The 19722-nt window shown below is 38.2% G+C and overlaps 1 protein-coding gene across 13 annotated transcripts in view; it reads left to right on the top strand.

The window, feature by feature from the left end:
* COBL (cordon-bleu WH2 repeat protein) overlaps window positions 1-19722 on the top strand; it is a 371034-nt gene that overhangs the window by 247845 nt on the left and 103467 nt on the right. For all 13 annotated transcript variants that reach the window (XM_069083710.1, XM_069083720.1, XM_069083712.1 and 10 more), the window contains one exon: window positions 15708-15846. In XM_069083710.1, coding sequence (XP_068939811.1) covers window positions 15708-15846 — 139 coding nt within the window. The remainder of the gene's footprint in view (window positions 1-15707; window positions 15847-19722) is intronic.

The raw sequence follows: 19722 nt of genomic DNA, 5'->3' as shown, positions 1-19722 counted from the left end.
AAGTCTTGACTTTTTCTTCAACCATAACTTTATTTTCTGACTCCTCCACTGGTTATACCCAAGATTTTCCCCCTTCAGTTCTGCCTCAGTCACACATTGAATTTTCTCTTCTCTTACTAGCATTCAGAAATTACCAAACAACATTTTTATCTAACTTTCCATATTTGTCTTAAAGCAATCTGTTGTCAGCCCACTAGAAGAAAACTTTTCAAAAGTTTGGACCTACTCAAGAGGGAATGACAGTGTGTGGTTTTTTTTTTAAGTATAGTCTTCATAGTTGGATAATCTGGACCCAGGCTGTTAATTTATCTTTGAAAAGTCCACAGGTTATATGTGCTATCTTTGTCTCCACACACTCCACAGAAAGATGTATGGTTAGTGTGACAGAGTTAGAGCTAAAATGGATCTCAGAGGTCATAGAGCCCAACCCTCTCACTTTACAGAAGAGGAAACTGAGACCTAGAGAGATTAAGTAACTGGTCCAAGGTCGAACTGGTTGGAATTGAGAGCCAAGATTGGAGCCCAGGTTCTCTAACTCCAAATCCAGTGTTATTTATTTCCACTTTAAACAAGCTTCTTAGCAGAAAGAATGCTTGTTGAGACCTTGAACCCAAAATATTTCCGTTTTTTCTTACTGCAACTTTTAGATGTCAAGTTATTAAGGCCAAATCTACGTGGCATAAAAGTGATGTGTGGTCTTGCCAATCAAGGAGTTCTGTAGAAGGGCAAATCATTGAATCCAGGTCTTTTTTTTTTTCTTCTTTCCACTGCACCAAGTTGCTTTTCAAGGTAAGTTGCTATAGCCCTTTGATTTCTGACCTTGACTTTCTGGGCCCGGGACTCTGGAGTGCCCCCCCTAAACTGAGCCTCTGGAATCACTCTGTACAAGTGTCATAGAGTCCAGCATTTATCGTGTATGCAGGATATATGAGTGTAGTCCAAGGCAGTATGGTTCAGGTATGTAGGGGGAATGCATAGAGGGGAATGAACTTCCGCTCTTGAGAAACTTAACACTTACCAGAGAGAGGACAGATGCAAATAAGCAGAGAGGCCTCCCACTCAGGATTTGGAGCTTTGAAAAGGATTAAGACTAGTATCCCCAGAGTCCATTCCAGGTGGCTGACACCCATTGCACATGTCTGGGTGTGAAATAGCTGTGGTTTAGGGATGCTGAGGGCTTCTTTATTTAAGTTAAGTAACTAGAGCCCATGGTTGGGCCTGTTGTGAGGGTCAGACTTTTGCAAACCTTAAAGCACTAAATAAATGTCAGCTAGTATTATGTTTCATGAACAATTCAGAGTTGCTTCTCTGGACCCTCTAGAAGAAGGCCAGTAGACAAGGAGATGATAAAGATAATAGCTAACATTTATATGGTGCCTGCAGTGTGCAAGCACTATGCTGAGCACTTTACAACTGTTACCTCTTTTGATCCTGTAGGGTAGATGCTGCCTCATTTTACAGGTGCGGAAACTGAGGCAGAGGTTAAGTGACTAGCCCAGGGTCACACAGCTAGTAAGGGTCTGAGGTCAGACTTGACTCTTCAAATGTCAGTCTTACTGAATCCAGGGCCAGTGCTCTATCCACTGTGCCACCTACCTAGATGAGAGAGAGGAAATAATAGAAGGGACAAATTCTTAAAAGGCACTACAGGAGATGATGTGATCAAAGGCAAAAGTAAAGGATTTAGACTTGACATGGAGAAAGGTTACCTTTTTGTCAGAAACTGGAGAAAATGCACATTTTTTAAGATGTCCAATTAAGAAAAAGAGTTCAATACATTAGATTTCCATTTTCCCTACTAAAGTAGGAAGCAAGGATCCCTATTAATAGGATTAACAAGTCAGGTCTAAAACCCACTTGACAGGCCTAGGAATACAAATACAAGCTCTAAGAAAGACAGTCTCTGCCTTCAAGGAGCTTATTGTCTAATGGAGGAAAAGAATACATAAAAGAGAACTAAAATGGGGGAATTGGGGTTGAAGGTGGCCAGAGGCAAGGTAGAGAAAGTCCTGTGTAGATGATTCAGCAGTGCTGCCTGGGGTAAAATGAAGACTTAATTGACCTGTGCTTATTCAAAAGGGAGGGTCTGAGAGAAACCAGCAAATCACAGAGAGAGGCCCAAGGGGAAGACAGTACTTCCAATTTGAAAAGTAGTCCAAGAGTGAATTAAGCTTCCAGGTAAAGAGGTTTCTTTCTATGGCATGACAGAAAAAGCTCTGTGGAGAGAAGTTAGCAGTACAGCCTAGAGAGTTATGGAGACCGAGGGGGATGGAAGGAAGCAAGTGTGGTTTGGAAGCCCTACTTAGAGAAGGTTTGGATCAGCTGTTGGGAAGAGGGTGTTGGAATGTAAGCTCCATGAGGTTAAGTACTGTTTCTTTATTCTTTTTTTTTATCCCCCAACACCTAAAATATGGTAGGTTATTAGGACACATTTCAAGGGCTTAGTAAATGCATATTGGTTGATGATCAATTAAGTTGATATATAAATCTTCCCCTAATCAAAGAACTTTGACTCCTAGTGAGAGGTTTTTAACCTAAAGTCTGTGAACTTTTGTTTTAAAAATTGTTGATAATTGTACTTTAGTGTAATTGATTCCCTTTACAATGCTGTTCATTTTATGCTATATATTTGAAAACGTCGTTCTGAGAAGGGCCCATAGGCTTCACCAGACCTTCCTCCCCAAGGAGACCCTGAAAGAAAGGCTGGCCGAGACACGGGATTTTAGGATTAAGAGCTGGAAGCATCCTAGATATCAGCTGGTTCAGTCCTCTAATTTTACAGATAAGGAAACAGTGGTCCAGAGAAGACAAGTGACTTACCCAAGATCATACAAGAAATAAAAAGCAGAATCAAGAACTTGGGTCCTTTCACACCAAAACAAGTCTCCTTCCACTATCCCTCACTGCCTCTCCCTCAATCTGCAGCCAGCTAGACAAGACCTCAGCAAAAGAAAGGGAATGGAGATTTGACTGACCGTCCCAACTTCCTTGTGAATTAAAAACCTGACAGGAATCCAGTTTCCTGGACTCCAGTGTTGGCTATCCCCTTTTTTTTATCCTTACTGTTGCTTGCCTGATTTTAGCCTATTTAATCTGCACTCCGTTGAATACACATCTGCATAAGGGAGCTTACAACTGGTGATTTTTTTATAACAAGCTCACTGTCGTTGGGCAGACTCAAGCATCCTCTATAAGCCCAGAATCTAATTAAAGTTTTGATCTTTCACAACAGTACATCATGCTTTCCACATTCTTAAAATATTCCTTCAGTAATACTGTAAATATCTCTCAAAATAACACTGTGTCCAGAAACGAATTTGATTGGAAATCTCCTCCTGCATCCTGTGTGGTCTCGCAAAGAAAGAGGGCTGAAGGCTAAGGGTGAATTGTACTTGTCAGATTTAGGTCAAATAAGAACATTTTATCTCAATTATAAGATGGCCTTTGTATTCAGAAAACAGGCGGTTTTGAAGGCAAGTTGGCTGTCTGCTGCTAGGTTACAAGAGAAGAAACCTTAGAATAATCTCATCAAGTCTGGCTTCTTATTTTTCCTAACCTAAAAAATCTTAGCACTGGGAACAGCAAATCTCAGGGAGGGAAGGGGGCTGATAGCAGAATGTGGATAGTGAATTACTTCAGATCATATTGTTAGGGCCTAGTTCCTTTATAAAGGAATCAGTCGGCCATGACAAATGAGTTTCAAGTTCTATTGTTTGGTTATACTCAGTTCCAAAAGAAAAAAAAAAAACCCAATGTCCTTTGTGCAGTTCTTTGTCTTTTTTTTTTCCAGGTTTACTTCCCAGACTGACCAGTGTTGACATTAAAGAACCAATTGCATAATTTTTATGCTGTGCCTGAAAATTGAATTAGAGTAAAACCCTCTGAAGATTTTTTTAAAAAACAAATAACTAATAACTGCCTAATAGAGAATGTTTAAGAGGGGGATGGTATATTATAGAGGACCCTCTTACTGCAAAAACTGAAGAATTTGAATTAATCATACATGATAGTTTTAGAAAGTGCAGGTTCTTTGAAAAGGGATTTTGAGATACAGATTTTTCTTGTACTTAATAGCAGCTTATCATACTTCATATAAGCTTTTCCTCTCTTTTAACTTCTAACTTATGGTTGACTGAATAAGAGAACTAATTTTTATGAGGTTGATTAAGCCTTCATTATTAAAATCATTCATATTTTATTTCCTTCGTCTCTCTTCTAGATTAGTTTGTGCTTGACACTTCTGCTTGATCTCTTAAGAATTCTGCCAGAGTCCAACTTTTAAAGCCAACAGCACTTGTGAGGCAGCATAGACTCTCAGAGTAGGCTGTCATCTACAAAGAAAATCCATTCCATGTTTAAAGAAGGAAGTGATGCATCTCTGAGGAATTTAACTGTGTTGGGCTAATGTGTTTTACATATTCTCTTGTCTCCAACAAGTGCCAAGGGAGGTTTTATCAGTTAGCAAAAAATAAAAATGGTGCTCCTTGGTTGACTTCTATTTTCTCCATATACTCTGTGTGCCTAGACATGTATGTTTTCTCCCCCATTGGAATGTATGCTTTTTGAGGACAGGGATTGTTTTTCTTTTACTTTGTTACTGTTGTTGTTCTGTGTGCGCTTTACTTCCTTTGTCTTCTCAGCGCTTAGCATAGTACCTGGTACATGATCAGCAATTATAAATACTTGTTAACCAACTGATACCAGTCAGTATAGTTGGGTGAGGAAAATAGATGATTATCATCTCTAGGTCCAGGAAAGATTCCAAGAAAATCTAGCTAGAAGATGAAATGGTAAAGTTTAGTATGGCTGTGATAAATAGGGAGTTTAGGTACTTCGTGAACATTTTTACCTGAAGTTGATACTCTAAATTAATTCGACTTTCTTTAGGGAATTGCAAAAACCTAGTCTGGGTTAAAAAAAAAAAAGACTCTTTTTGAACAAGTAGCCATTTTGATTATAATTGGTGTTGATTTGAAAGGCATCCTCAACTTGAATATTAATAACCATTAATGAAATTTTATGCAAATAATTCTTGATTTCTAAAGGAAATCCATCCATCCAACAAATACAGGCATTAAGCATCCCTTGCATATGAAATGTCATGTGTCCAAAACTGAATGACCTCTATGCCCTCTTGGAGTCAATTTTATATCTTTCAGATTCTCTTTAAAAAAATATAGCTCCCCATTCTTAACTCCCAACCTTTTACCTTCCTTGGTCAAGGAAGAAATACCACTCATTTAAGCTGCCAAGAAATGCACAAATACAATTAAATGATCAAATGCCATTTTAGAAGAAGGAATGGTTGTTTTACAGAGCCTCTCCTCAGTACTTGAACTATTTGTCTTTATAGGCAGGGGCTGAATAACTTATATTTCCCTTAGTAGTAGAAGCAGCTTGGTACAAGAGTTAGAATATTGAATTTAGGGGTGGCTGGGTGATGCGGTGAATAGAGCACCAGCCCTGAAGTCAGGAGGACCTGAGTTCAAATCCAACCTCAGACACTTAACACAAAACTAGCCATGGGACCTTGGGCAAGTCACTTAACCCCAGTTGCCCTACCTTCCCCTCTCCAAAAAGAAAAAAAAAGAATATTGAATTTAGAGTCAAGAATATCTGAGTTTGAAATCTACCTCAGACACTTCTACCATCTTTGTGGACCTGGGTATGTCATTTTATCTTCTATCATTCTCAGTTTCCTCATCTGATAATAGACCTACTTCACTGGGTTTTTTTGAGGAATAAATGAAGTAATATATGTAAAGACTTTAAAAACCTTAATGTGATATTTAATATTAGTTCTTTTATATTTCTTATTAGAAATGATAAAGAGCTTGGCACATAGTAAGTCCTTGATAAGTGTTTTTTTTTTCATTCCTTTAGTGAAAAATAGAAATTGAGGCAAAAGATGACCTAATTTGCCTTCATAAAAGAATCAGTTAGGATGGAGAAGACCCTCAGAGTTTCTGGCCAGATTAAAAATAGTCACTATTTACACTCACTCTGAGCCTTCAGAATGCAAACAATGAACTTAAAAAGGCCAGAGCCTCCCCCCTGTGTCCAGGGCTATAACTAGTCATCATGACCAATGTCTCCCCACAGACTCGGATGCCTTGAAAGGGGAGTGAGGCTTTGCATGGCTCTGCCTAACTTCAATCCACTTGCAAGTCAAGACATCACCCTCCTGATAGAATTGGTCATCTATGAGAAGAAAGGATAAATCACAACAATCTGAGTAGTGGAAAGTCCAACTAGATTTAGAGTTAAGGACCTGGATTTGAAACCCAGTTTAATCACCTTGGATGGGACCTTGAATAAATTCTTAACCTTCCTAGGCCTCATATGTAAAATAGGACTTCTTCCAACTCTGAGCTGTGATCCCATGACTTATAAGGTCCCTTTTATCTCCAAATCTATGATCCTAAAGCTATGTAAATCACCTTAACAATAGCCAAGGACACACCCCCAAATTTTTAAACATTTATTTTGTGAGAAGTCCTGTAATAGGTAACTACCCTGTATATATAAAACCAATCCTATTCTCAAGGAGATTGCAGTTTAATTGGGCAAGAAAGGACATTTACATGAATAGTTATATATAAGGACAGTTAAATAAGTACAAAGAAGAGATCTGTGCCAAGTACTGTGAGAAATTTGAAGAAAATGCTTCTCCCTAAGGAAAGAAGGGAAGGGAGAATTAGCCAGAGGAAGCTTCGTGAAGACATGTTACCTGACTTGGACCTTAAAGGAAGAGAAGCCTTAATAATAAGATGAGTATTGGGATGCATTGTGGGAGGACATAAGCCAAAGGTACAGAAATAGTAAAAGGATAGGGCAGCTAGGTGGCACAGTGAGTACTGAGCACCAGCCCTGGAGTCAGGAGGACCTGAGTTCAAACGTGAACTCAGACACTTAACACAAAAACTAGCCATGTGACCTTGGGCAAGTCACTTAACCCCAATTACCCTCCCCAAAAAGCCAAAGAAAAAATTAGTAAAGGATAGGGTGAGAATACTAGACAGAGCGTATATGAAGTGTGACTGGATCATAGCATGTAGGATAAGGTTCATCATATGACCTGAAGTTAGACAGATTAACTTACCTCTGCCTTGAAGAATCCTTGCAGCTTCCTTTAAGAATTGGCTCTAGGGTCATCTGCAGACCACCTTTCTCAAACGTTTTGATTGTTAATGTTTGATCTCTCTCCTTCATCTTTGAATTATCATATGTATATTTCCCTGTTTCTATGTTCTACCCCTCTACTCTTGGTAGGATATTAGTCCTGTTTTGCTTTTTTTCTAAATTTTGTTTATTTTTGTTTTCCTTATATCCCCATCACCTCGAACGGTGCCTTGAACAGCAGCAGGCCCTTGATAGAAGCTTCATAAATTGGATTAGATTGGGGGTGGGGGAGAGTATGGGAATAGGGCAAGATCATAAATTTACATTTAATTCTGCAGGCACTAGGGAATTAATATAAATTAAGTTGATGTAAAATCAAGTTGAGGATCCTAGATTTATAATTAGGAGGTTCCTTAGAGGTCTTCTAGTCCCGTATGTAATAAATAAGGAACCAGAAATACAGAACCCATTGTCACTCAGGTTAGAATTTACTCAGTGGTAAGAGGCAGGCTTTGAACTCAGATCTTTTGATTTCACACCCACTGCTTTTTGAAACTATGCCATGCCTTTCCCAAACAGAAGGAGGCCCTCCCTGAGGCTGAAACTCAGCAATTTTAGATTATGGGATTGATTTACTGTCACTTGCACTAAGAATGCCCCTGAAAATAATCCCAAACCGCATTATTACACAAAGAATTTTTTTCTTCCTCAGGCTCTCTGACTCCTCCATTAATCCATTCAAAGACATACACACACCATGAAAGCTAGGGCAAGGAAAAAATGCACCTCCCCACATACCCCAGCAGCATCCCAGAAGGTCCTCCTTTAACCAAAGGGATTATTTCATGCAACAAGGCAGAGGGAGGCAGCTAACAGAAGATATTTTCCTAGCCTGGTTAGAGGATCACTACTTTTGCAGATCAGGGCGATTCAGTTCTGATGTTTCTTCATGTTGTGTTATTGGCTAAGATTCTTTCTTTAAGCCGAAAAGCTTTTTCTTTACCTTAGGTTTGGGAGGCAGGGAATATTGCCATAGAATCTATAGTTAGAAATACTCACATTTATTTCTGTGTCCTGAAAATGCATAGTAAGTGTTCACTGCTATAACATTTGGGGGTTTTGTTATTGTTGTTCTTGTTTTTCTCTTGGCTCTTAACACACATGTCACATACTTAGGGACTTTGGCTGTGTGTATTTCCACATATGAATTTTAAAGAGCAAGTTTTTTTCCATAAAATTGTGTATTATGAAATGTCTGTGGCAGTTGCTTATACAAATGTTTCTCGCTCAAGTCTGTTACAACAGGAAAAATATTTTTAAAAAATTCCAGGTGGAACCAAGATGGTAGAGAAAAGGCAGCAACTCTCTTAAACTTGCCCCCAAAACCCTCTGAATACCCTTAAATAATGCTGTAAATTAATTCCTGGAGTGGCAGAACCCACAAAAAACAGGGTGAAATAATTTTCCAGCCAAATACAACTTAGAAGGTTAATAATAAAGATATGTGCCAGCAAGGTGAGAATGGAGCAGGCTGCAAAAACACAGATCAGGTCCCAGCAAACCAGAAACAGGCCTTGGGAGTCACTGAATCTGCTACAGCAACAGCTGCTTCCAGAACTCTCAGACCACAGAGAGAAGGGGGTCAAACAACTGATCAGAAAGAGATTACAGTGGTCTCTTTGTTGGCATTAGGGGCAGGACTCTGTTGCTTTGCAGGGTTGATCAGATCAGGGTTGCAGTACTGGGTGGCATTCTCAGGGCAAAGAGAAGCAGTAGCACACCAGAAAGGGCAGCAGTGGAGCAGACACCCTCGTCACAATTCCAAGGCAGGAAAGAGTGTTCGTCGTCTCTCGCAGACAAGAGTACAGGCAAGGAGAGTAGTAAACACCTCTCCTTTGATCATACCACCTTGGAAGAACTGAAAACTTCCAGATTGCCAGAAGTATCTCTGAAAACAAGTGCACAAAAAGCCTGAAGCTTGGGACAATACACCCTCCACCCTAGAAGCAGAACCCTACTTTAACAAAGAGTTAAAAGTTAAGAAATAGACTAGGAAAAAATGAGCAAACAACAGAAAAAAAAATCCTGACCATAGAAAGTCACTATGGTGACAAGAAAAATCAAAACACACTCAGAAGATAAAATAAAAGTCAAAGCTCCTACATCCAAAGCCTCCAAGAAAAATATGAATTGGTCTCAGACCATGAGCTCAAAAAGGCTTTTGAAAATCGAGTATGAGAGATAGAGAAAAAAATTGGGAAGAGAAATGAGAGTGATAAACAAAAAAATCATGAAGAGTCTATAGCTTGGTAAAGGAAACACAAAAAAATACTGAAGGAAAAAACACCTTAAGACTAGACCAGATGGTTAAAGATGTATAAAAAAAAACAAAAAACCAATGAGGATAAGAATGCATTGAAAAGCAGAATTGGCTAAATGGAAGAAGAGGCATAAAAATTCACTGAAGGAAAAAAAACTTTTTTAAAAATAAATTTGGCCAAATGGAAAAGGAGGTACAAAAACTCACTGGAGAAAATAATTCCTTAAAAATTAGAATCGAGCAAATGGAAGCTAATGACTTTATGGGCAATCAAGAAATAATAAAACAAAAACAAAAGATTTTAAAAATAGAAAACAATGTGAAATGTCTCATTGGGAAAATGGACCTGGCAAATAGATCCAGGAGATATAATTTAACAATTATTCTACTACCTGAAAGCCACAATCAAAAAAAGAACCTAAATGTCATCTTTCAAATAATTTTCAAGGTAAACTGCCCAGATATTCTAGAACCAGAGGGTAAAATAGAAATAGAAAGAAACCACTGATGATCTTTTGAAAGAGATCTCAAAATGAAAACTCCCAGGAATATATAGCCAAATTCCAGAGTTCCTAGGTTAAGAAGAGAGTATTGCAAGCAGCCAGAAACAAACAATTCAAGTATGATGGATCCACAGTCAGGATAACATAAGATTTAGCAGCTTCTACTTTAAAGGATTGGAGTGTTTGGAATATGATATTCTAGAGGGTAAAGTAACTAGGATTACAACCTAGAATCACCTACCAAGCAAAACTGAGTATGATCCTTCAGGGGGGATGGGGAGAATTGACATTCAATGAAATAGGGGACTTTCAAACATTCTCACTGAAAAGACCAGAGCTTAAATAGAAAATTTGATTTCCAAATAAAAGACTCAGGAGAAGCATGAAAAGGGAAAAAGGAAAGACAAATCAGTAGGGACTTAATACGGTCATGCTGTTTATAGTTCTACATTCAAAGATGATATTTGTAACTCATAAGAACTTTCTTATTATTAGGGCAGTTAGAAGGCATATATATAGACAGAGGGCACAGGTGTGAGTTGAATATGAAGGGATGATAATTTAAAAAATAAAATTAAGGGGTGAGAGAGGAATGCACTGTGAGAAAGGGAAAGGTATAATAGGGCAAATTATTTCACATAAAAGAAATAAGAAAAAGCTTGTATGGTGGTGAGGAAGATGGGGCAAGTGAGAGGGAGTGAGTGAACCTTATTCTCATAGGAATTGGCTCAAAGTGGGAATAACTTACACATTCATTTTGGTATAGAAATCTATCTTACCCTACAGAAAAGTGGGGGGGGGAGGGAAAAGAGAAGGCTGAGGGGTAATAATAGAAGGGAGGGAAGATTGGGGAAGTCAGAAGCAAAACACTTAAGGAGGGATAAGGTGAAAGGAGAGAGAATAGACTAAGCAGAAGGGGAAAATAGAATGGAGGAAAATACAGTTAGCAATAGTGACTGTGAAAAAAAAATTGAAGCAAGTTTCTCTGATAAGACCTCCTTTCTCAAACACATAGAGAACTGAGTCAAATTTATAAAAATAAGAGCCTTTTCCCAATTAATAAATAATTAAGATATGAATGGTTTTCAGATTAAGTAATCAAAATTATCTATAGCCATTTGAAACAATGCTCTAGATCACTATTGATGGGAGAATTGCAAATTAAAACAATTCTGAAGTACTGCCTCATGCCTAATTAGATTGGCTAAGAGGGCAAAAAATGAAAATAACAAATGTTGGAAGGGATGTAAGAAAAGTGAGAGATTAATGCATTGTTGGTGGAGTTGTAACCTGATTCAGCCATTCTTTAGAGCAATTTGGAGCTATGCCCAAAGGGCTATAAAACCATGAATACCATTTGACCTAGAAATACCCCTACTAGGTCTGTATCCAAAAAGAGGTAAAAAAACAAAAAGGAAAAGGACCTCTGTGTACAAAAATATTTATAACAGCTCTTTTCTGGTGGCAAAGAATTGGAAATTGAGGGGATGCTCATCAATTGGGGAATGATTGAACAAATTGTGGTATGTGAATGTGATGGAATATTGGATGAGCAGGATGCTCTTAGAGAAACCTGGAAAGACTTACAGAAACTGATGCAAAGTGACATGTACTGTGTACAAAGTAACAGCAATGTTATAAAATCATCTCACCTGTGAATGACTTAGGTATTCTCATATACAATGACCCAAGACAACCCTGAAAGACTTAGAATGAAAAATGCTATCCATCTCCAAGGAAAGAACTGATTTTGTTGGTGTCTCAGTGCAGATTGAAGCATGCTATTTTTTATCCTTTCTTTACTTTTCTTGAGTTTTTTTAAATCTATGTTTTCTTTCACAACATGACTATTATGGAAATGTCTTGTATGACTACACATGTATAACCTATATCATATTGCTCACCTTTTCGTTGAGGGGGATAGGAAGGGAGGAAGGGAGAGAATTTGGAACTCAAAGTTTTTAAAAAGTTTTTAAAATGTTAAATGATATTTTTACATGTAATTGGGGAAAAAATAAAATACAAAAAAAATCCTCCATTTAAAAAAGCGTAGCACATAATGAATGTTCCTTGTTAGTGCATTTTGTTCTTAAATCAAGTAGAAAGAAATTGCTTGAACAGCAATTTTTGTTTCTTCTCATAACTTTCCATGAAGCGTGCCCAGTGTTATTCTTTCTGGAATCACCAAAGATGGCAGTGATAGGATTTGTTTTCACTGGCACACCTGGAAGGAGGAGGCCTTAGGCTTTTAGCAAATGAAATGTAACAAAAACAACCAAATGCAGTGACTTAGTTGACCCCAGGGATCAGTCAAAATTTGGGTGGACTCCTCCAAGCCCTTCCTGGGAACTGTAAAATAAAATAAAACATAGGGCAAAAAATACTCAGTGGACAAAGACTTTTCCTGTTATAGACACCCGAAGATCCTATCTCTTTCAAAGTAATGTGATTCTTTTTCTCTTATTTCTGGAATGTTCCCAAAGAGTTTAAATAAGATAGGTAGCTTATATCCTGAAATGTGCCTTGTATTACACTGTACACTAATTTTGAAGACTGAATTGTCTGAATTAAGAATTGAAGTCTATTTATAGGTGAAGTTAAATGTTTCACCTGTATTAAGGGACATGTGGCCTAGAGAAGAGAAGACTCTAGGAATAACACAGTAGTCTTCAAATCTTGGTTGGATTGCCATGTGGAAGACTGATGAGCCTTGTTCTGTTTAATCTCTGAAAGAAAAATGAGGACCAATTCAATCAATGTTGCCAGGGCAATATTGCCATTCAATAAAAAGAGTAACTTGCTAACAATTAGAAGTGTAGGTAGTGGATTCCCCTCCTTCCTGGAAATCTTAAAGCAAAGATTGAATGACCACTCTTCAGGGATGTTGTAATGCAAATTCTTGGTTAAGGCTACTTAGACTCTTACATAGACTCTTAGACTCCTTCCAGCTTTGAGATTCTATGATTCTACTTTAGGGCTAGTAATTTAGTGATACTGATAGCAAGTGAATGTTTATTTTTATAGAATCAATAACAGATCATAATACTGAGGCAGCTAGGTGACAGTGCATAGAACCCTGGACCTGAAGTTACAAAGATCTGAGTTCAGATTCCTCCTCAAATATTTACTAGCTATATGACCCCTGGACAAGTCATTTAAACCTCTTGACTCAGATTCCCTATCTGAATCATAATAACCTACTTCCCAGGGTAGTCATGAGGATCAAATGAGATAATATTTGTAAAGCACTTTGCAAACCTTACAACTTGATTTAAGTGCTAGCTATTTTTCTAGAAATAATATGTAAATATGTGTAAATTTGTATATGTACCAATTATATATAAGTATATATAGACTATATCTAAATAGTAGCTATTATTATACTTCACAGACTGCTTCTACAAGTTATGACCTCATTTGTAGAGTGTTAAGACAACTCTTGCCAAGGTTTGATCAGCCCACTTCCTGTTATAGGGGCACCTTCTCTTATTTGGTTTGAAAATTCATGCCATTTTAATCATTTGTTTGAATTAGACCTGAGGACCCTTTTAAAATGCATATGTATTACCTGGGAAGGAAAATGGGGCTGGAAGAGTGGAAGGGGCTAGATATATCACATTAACACATAGACAAGTTGCCTTTTTTTAGTTTGGGAAAACATGGAGCAGAACCCTAAGGGAATAGATGAGTAGAAAGATGTGAACTCAGAAGACTGAAGTATAATGCCTCAATCTCTATTAGATTATAAATTCCTGTGAGCAGTACTCCCTACTTGTAGTTGCTTAATGTTTAAATGAATGACCGAATGAAGTTGTAATAACAATTTAGGTCTATTAGAGTAAAAGAAGAGGAGGTGTCAACACGTATTCAAACAAATATTAAATGTATACAAAGTGATAGTCCTTTGAGATTACCTTTGTCTACTCTGCATGCATCTTTTATGTACCAAGTTATTTGCATGTTGCTTTCCCCCATTAGAATGTGAACTACTTGAGGGCAGGGACTATTTATGCCTTTCTTTGTGTCCCCAGCACTTAACACAGTGCCTAGCACATAGAAAGTGTTTAATGAAGGCTTGTTGACTAATCCAGTAAGTTGAAGTCACCAGACTAGATCTCAGATTTTCCAAAAGAAGTTAACTATATTATTGCTTTTGTATCTATCCTCTTTTCCTCTCTTTTGTTGTCTTTTCAAAATCTTATTATATCAGATTGGCCATGCATCCCTCATCATATCTTTTTAAACAATTCCCCCATTTATCTTCTTTGAAACTGTCTTGGTGTCTTCTGGATTTCATTCTTAACTTCCCATTTCTCTTGAGCTGCCTTTACCCTATAGAATTGTTGGCCAGGAGATCCTACTTACACATTTTTGACTCCTTTTGCCATCAACTCTTCTCAGATTGACACAACATCCACCTCTTTCACATATTTTAAAATAGAGTGGTCACTTCTCCCTGAGGTTCCCATTATTTCCACTTCAACAACCAGTTTCTCCTTGTTGGTAAGATTCAAATACAGAATAACAATTTATGTCATTGCTTACCCTCCTTTTTGATGGATGGCATTATTAAGGCAAGCCAAAGATTTATGGCTGCTCTGCTTTTGGCAGAAACACTGACAGCAGATGCCTAGATAATTGAAGTCCCTCCATCACTGCTGTACCATATCTTTGTATCTATTTTAGGGTGTTTCCTGACCTGCTTCTCCCTTTATGGACTGTTTCCTACCTCTGTTTAAGATACTCCCTCAAGTAGTATCTGTCTTCATTGATCATCAACCAAATGCTTCCTGCTCTACTTTCCTGCCTTGGTTCCAGGATTTCCTCACATAATTAGATCTTCATGTACAATGTTGGGCCATCCATCCTTTTCCTTTTAATCTCTTCTATTTCTTTGTTATGCTCTTCCACAGTCGTATTCTAGTTATTCATATTCTAGTCATGGTTGCCACAAGAAGTCTCATTGGTATCTGTGTATGAGAGCAAATGTATCTCCTTGTCTTATGGTCTATATTTCACCTCACTTATTATTTAGAGGTTGTGTGTTTATCTCTAGGCACATAATGAATTTCATTATAGGTTTCCTTTTGGGATTTTTGTCCTGTGAATTATTGGGTTGCTAGCTGGCACAGTGGATAGAGTGCTGGATCTGGAGTCAAGAAGACCTGAGTTTAAATCTGGTTATAGATACTTACTAGCTGTCTGTCCTTTAGCAAGTCATACAACCCCAAACAGAGGCAAACAGCCTCATTTTCTTCATCTGTAAAATGGGGGTGATAATAACACCCACCTCACAGAGTTGTTCTGAGGATCAAATGGGATAATATTTGTAAAATGTTTACTTAGCACAGTACCTGGCACGCAGTAGGCACTGTGTAAATTAAAGCTAGCAGTAGCAGCATTATCTCTTCCACTGTCATTCTTTCTACTTTGTAGCTAGGTGGTGCAGTGTAGACTATACCTGGATTCAGGAAGACTTTACTTCACAGCTGGCCTCAAGATACTTACTAGGCTCAGTGACCTTTGAGCAAAGTCATTGAACTTCTTAAGGACTCTGGATGTCTCTCTAGGACCAAAACATAGAGAAGTCCCTTCCCAAGAGCTGCCTGCACCAGTGAAATCCCAGGAAACAACCAGCCACTAGTATAGAGAATCAATTTCCAATGTAGTTGGATCAGCGTAGTTGGAATCAACCTCAACGTAGTTGATCCCCTGCCCAATTATAACCCCAACTTGACTTTTTCCTTTTTTTTTTTTTCTAGGTATCACAAGCATCACAGAACGAATTACAGAAGAAAAAGAGACGTGCCCCAGCACCGCCACCACCTCCACCACCACCACCAACTCCCCTCATCCCAAACAGGACAGATGATAAGGAAGAGAACAGGAAGAGCACAATGGGTGAGAGACATCTTTCTTCTCTTGATTTATGCATGTGCCTTGTGGATCGGCTCTTTGCTTCAGTTTCTAGGCTTGCTGTTAACAATGAAAAAAGTCGTTTCAGGGTTGTAGTATAATATGGAAAAATATTTATGCTGAAGAAAGAAAGTCTGGAAATCAAAATGTTTGCCTGATGGCAGTTATGGGGACACATGCAAACTTTGTAGCTGAATGATATCCATAGGGTAGAAGAAGGTAAGACAAAAGAGAAAGGAAGTCAGGAAGGAAAAGAATGAATAAGAGTTTGTGTTGTGTGAGAGAGCTTGTAAATCCATGCATTTGGCACCTATGGAAGTATTTTTAAAGGATATCTGCTGAAAATGATTATGTTTAGGCCCATGATATTTGTATATCATTTGACCATGTTCAAGAACCATTTGCTTTTGACACACCAAGTCCTTGAAATTAATCTCCATTTATGAATTCTTTACATGTAGAGACCCTGAAATGCTTCAAGGGGGGGGGGGTGGAGAGGCAAAGAAATGTGAACTTCAGGTAACTTTTCTAGAAGAAAAAGGTTCACTGATTCAAAAACACAGATATTTAAAAATTATGCAGTGAAGGGATTTCAGAAATGAATTGTATAAGAAAACAACTGCTGAAGAGCATAGAAAAGTCAGTTATGAAAGAATACCCCAGTTCATTGGAGCTCATTATCCCAAATGATAATGTACCTGAATATGGTCTGTAATTACCTGCCTTTGGCCATGTGTCTCACAGCAATCGAAGACCATATCTGCTCCTTTGTGGGAGTTGCCTGCCATGTCTTCTTGTGGGAGTCCAAAATTTTAATAAGAACCACTTGACTCAGTTCACAATCTGAAGGAGTTCATTATGCTGAGAAATAATCGAGCCCATATTTCATATGAATCCATCTGTTTTCTTTTCTTGGGAAAATCCAATCTTCACATCACCTTCACATAAGCCTCCCCCCCCCCAATTCCATGATGAGACATCCCTTACTCTCAGCCATTATTTCTGCCAAACACCTGCTTATTCAAAAAATTATCTTTTAGACTCTTAGCAAATCATATATGTCCTACCATAGGCTTGTTTGTAAGAACTAAATACCTATCCTCTTTTAAAACTCTGTCTAAAAATGGAAGAAAAACCTTAGGTATGTGGGTCTAAGACTTTTACCACTATGTCTAATACCTCTTGTTAGAAACAAAAGTGACAACATGAGTTGGATCTAGTCAAACCTAAATCTGGACTAGAACCATCATATTTCAGGAGAGGGGAGCCACCTGCTAGTCCAGCAAGAGGTTTCAGTCTTGTCTCTGCCTCTCCTTCTCTCTTCTCTGTCTCTTCATCTCCTTCCCTCTCTCTCTTTCCCTCTTCTCCTTCCCCCTTCTCTCCTCTGTCTCTTTCTCTATTCCTTCCTTCCTTCCTTCCTTCCTTCCTTCCTTCCTTCCTTCCTTCCTTCCTTCCTTCCTTCCTTCCTTCCTTCCTCTCTCTCCCTCTCTGCCTTCCCTTCTCCCTCTCTCTTCTCTGTTTCTTTGTCTCCTTCCCCTTCTATCTCCCTTTTCCCTTACCTTCCCCCTCTTCCTCTCTCCTTTCTATGTGTTTCTCTCCTTCCTCCCTCTCCCACTCTTCCTTTGCTTCCCCTTCTTCCTCTCTCTTCTCTGTCTCTCTCCTCACTCCTCCCTCTCCCTGCCACTTCTCCTTCTCTCTCCTCTGTTTCTTCCTCTCTTCCTTCCTCCTTCCCTTTCTTTTCCTCTCCTCCTTCCCTTCCCCTTGTCCCTCTTCTTCCTTCTCTTTTCTCTTTCTCTCTTTCCATTTCCCTCTCCTTGCCTCTACTTCCCTCCTCCTCATTCCCCTTCCTCTCTTTGTCCCCCCACCTCCCCTCAAGCATACATGTCCATTTATATTTCATCAGTGTGAGTATTCCTTCCACTGAGCATATCATACCTCCTCCTTTTTCAAAAGACAAACTTATGTTCCCATTTCTGAACCGCTCCTTAGACGTCTCCCAACTCAGTAGCTTTCTCTGCTCTGGCATGATCCTTTTTTTTTTTTTTTTGGCTTGCTTCCAAGCCACAATCAGACATTGGAATTAGAGTTTATATATGACTACTTTACATACACTCATGGAAACACACACACACACATACACATAGGTAGTATATAAAAGTATAACTGAACAGGCTAGACTAATACCACTAAATATGGAGTGATATATTAGAGAAAAAAGGAAAATCTGTGCAGTTTCGGAGAACACATTTTAGATATATGGCCATTTAGAGGAGAAAAGTCATTTCTGCTTTTTAAAAAGTAATTGAAGTTTTTTCATCAAGATGGTCTAAATTACAGACAAAATAAATCAGCTAACTAGGCTTGAACTGCCCTCCCCTTCTACATGTAAAAATAATTTACTTCATAACATGAACCAAAAAAAGTTAGTATTTTGCCAACCTCTGCTTGGCTTCTTTCCTGTGTATCTTTTTAAGTTCAAGCAGTGCAAAGTATTGAGGGTGGTTTTTAATGTGTAACTTTGGGAAGTAATATCATTACTTTATCATAACACTTTATGCATGTTTAATCTTATTAATATGTATATGTTATGGCCCAGAAAATGTCTGACAAAATAAATTTTGCTCTGAGGAAAAAAAGGTATGAACAAGATTTATTTAGATTTTTTAAAAGCCAATCTCTAATCTGACACGGTTTCATTCTAGTCGATCTGGAAAGTATTTTGATACAACTAGAGAATTTGCTAAAAGAAAAAAAAAACCTCAAAAGAGAAGATCAATAATCCCTTCTTCACATGTAGAAGAGTTCACAATAAAATCAACGACATGGTATTATTAAATATTTTTAATAACGATTTAGAAGAAAGAGTACCCACTGAAATCAGTCAGTTAGCAGGTGACACTAGAATGTTTCATTTCCAGAACCTTCATTTTCTAATCCAGTAAACTGAAGCCTAGGGATAGTAAGTGGCTTTCCTTGTGTTATACACATAGCTAATAGCAGAATCTCTTGAATGGCATCCATTAATCAGAAACCAGGTGTCCTGATCCCCTGTATACTCTCCCACTATACTATTCAGCTTCTCTCCTAAACTCATCCAGTTGAGCCTTGAATGAGGCAACTGTAGAAGAAATAATAGGAAGCGTTCCATAAGGAGCAGTGTGGTACAGTGCATAGAGCCAGCCATGGAGCCTAAGCTAAAACTCTACTTCTGACATCTATCCTGACCATTTGATCTTGGACAAGATACTTAAGCTCTCAGTGCTCTAGGCAACTCTCAAGATTTCTGAGTTGCAGACAATATACCAACCAACATTGGTTAAGTTCCTTATTGGGGGTTCCTTAAACAGTGAAATCACAGATCCCCGGCCTTGTCAACATAATAGTAAACTCATTTCCCCAAGAAGTGCTAGGTATGGGAAAGTTTGAATAAATAAACAGATGATCAATCCATAACAACTTATGGATAGTTTTTTTTTAATAACAGAAATACACTCATTCATTTAGTGACTAACGTGTGTTGAGACATTCATTGTTCAACTGAGGTTAACAGTCCCTTTTAGCTCAGTAGATGGAATAATCAGTGCAAAGCATTTTACAAGCTTTAAAGTGCTATACACATGTCAGTTACTATTATTATGAATGATAAGCATGTTTGCTTATAGTCCTTTTCAAGCCCAGAATTTAGATTTTCATCTGCATGTCCACAGACCACATCTGCCAAAAACTACAGATTGGAGTTGGATGGACATGTTTTCATTTGAGCCATAACATATCCATTCTTTTATAAAATGTACAAGTGTATGTGCATTTGGAGTGTGTGTGTGTGTGTGTGTGTGTGTGTCAGAGAGAGAGAGAGAGAGA

This window comes from Petaurus breviceps, unplaced genomic scaffold (genome assembly GCF_028583685.1).
Source record: "Petaurus breviceps papuanus isolate PSGF00001 unplaced genomic scaffold, PetGlider_PUasm1.0 174, whole genome shotgun sequence".
Classification (NCBI taxonomy): Eukaryota; Metazoa; Chordata; class Mammalia; order Diprotodontia; family Petauridae; genus Petaurus; species Petaurus breviceps.
This window is presented reverse-complemented; position numbering and strand designations above follow the sequence as displayed.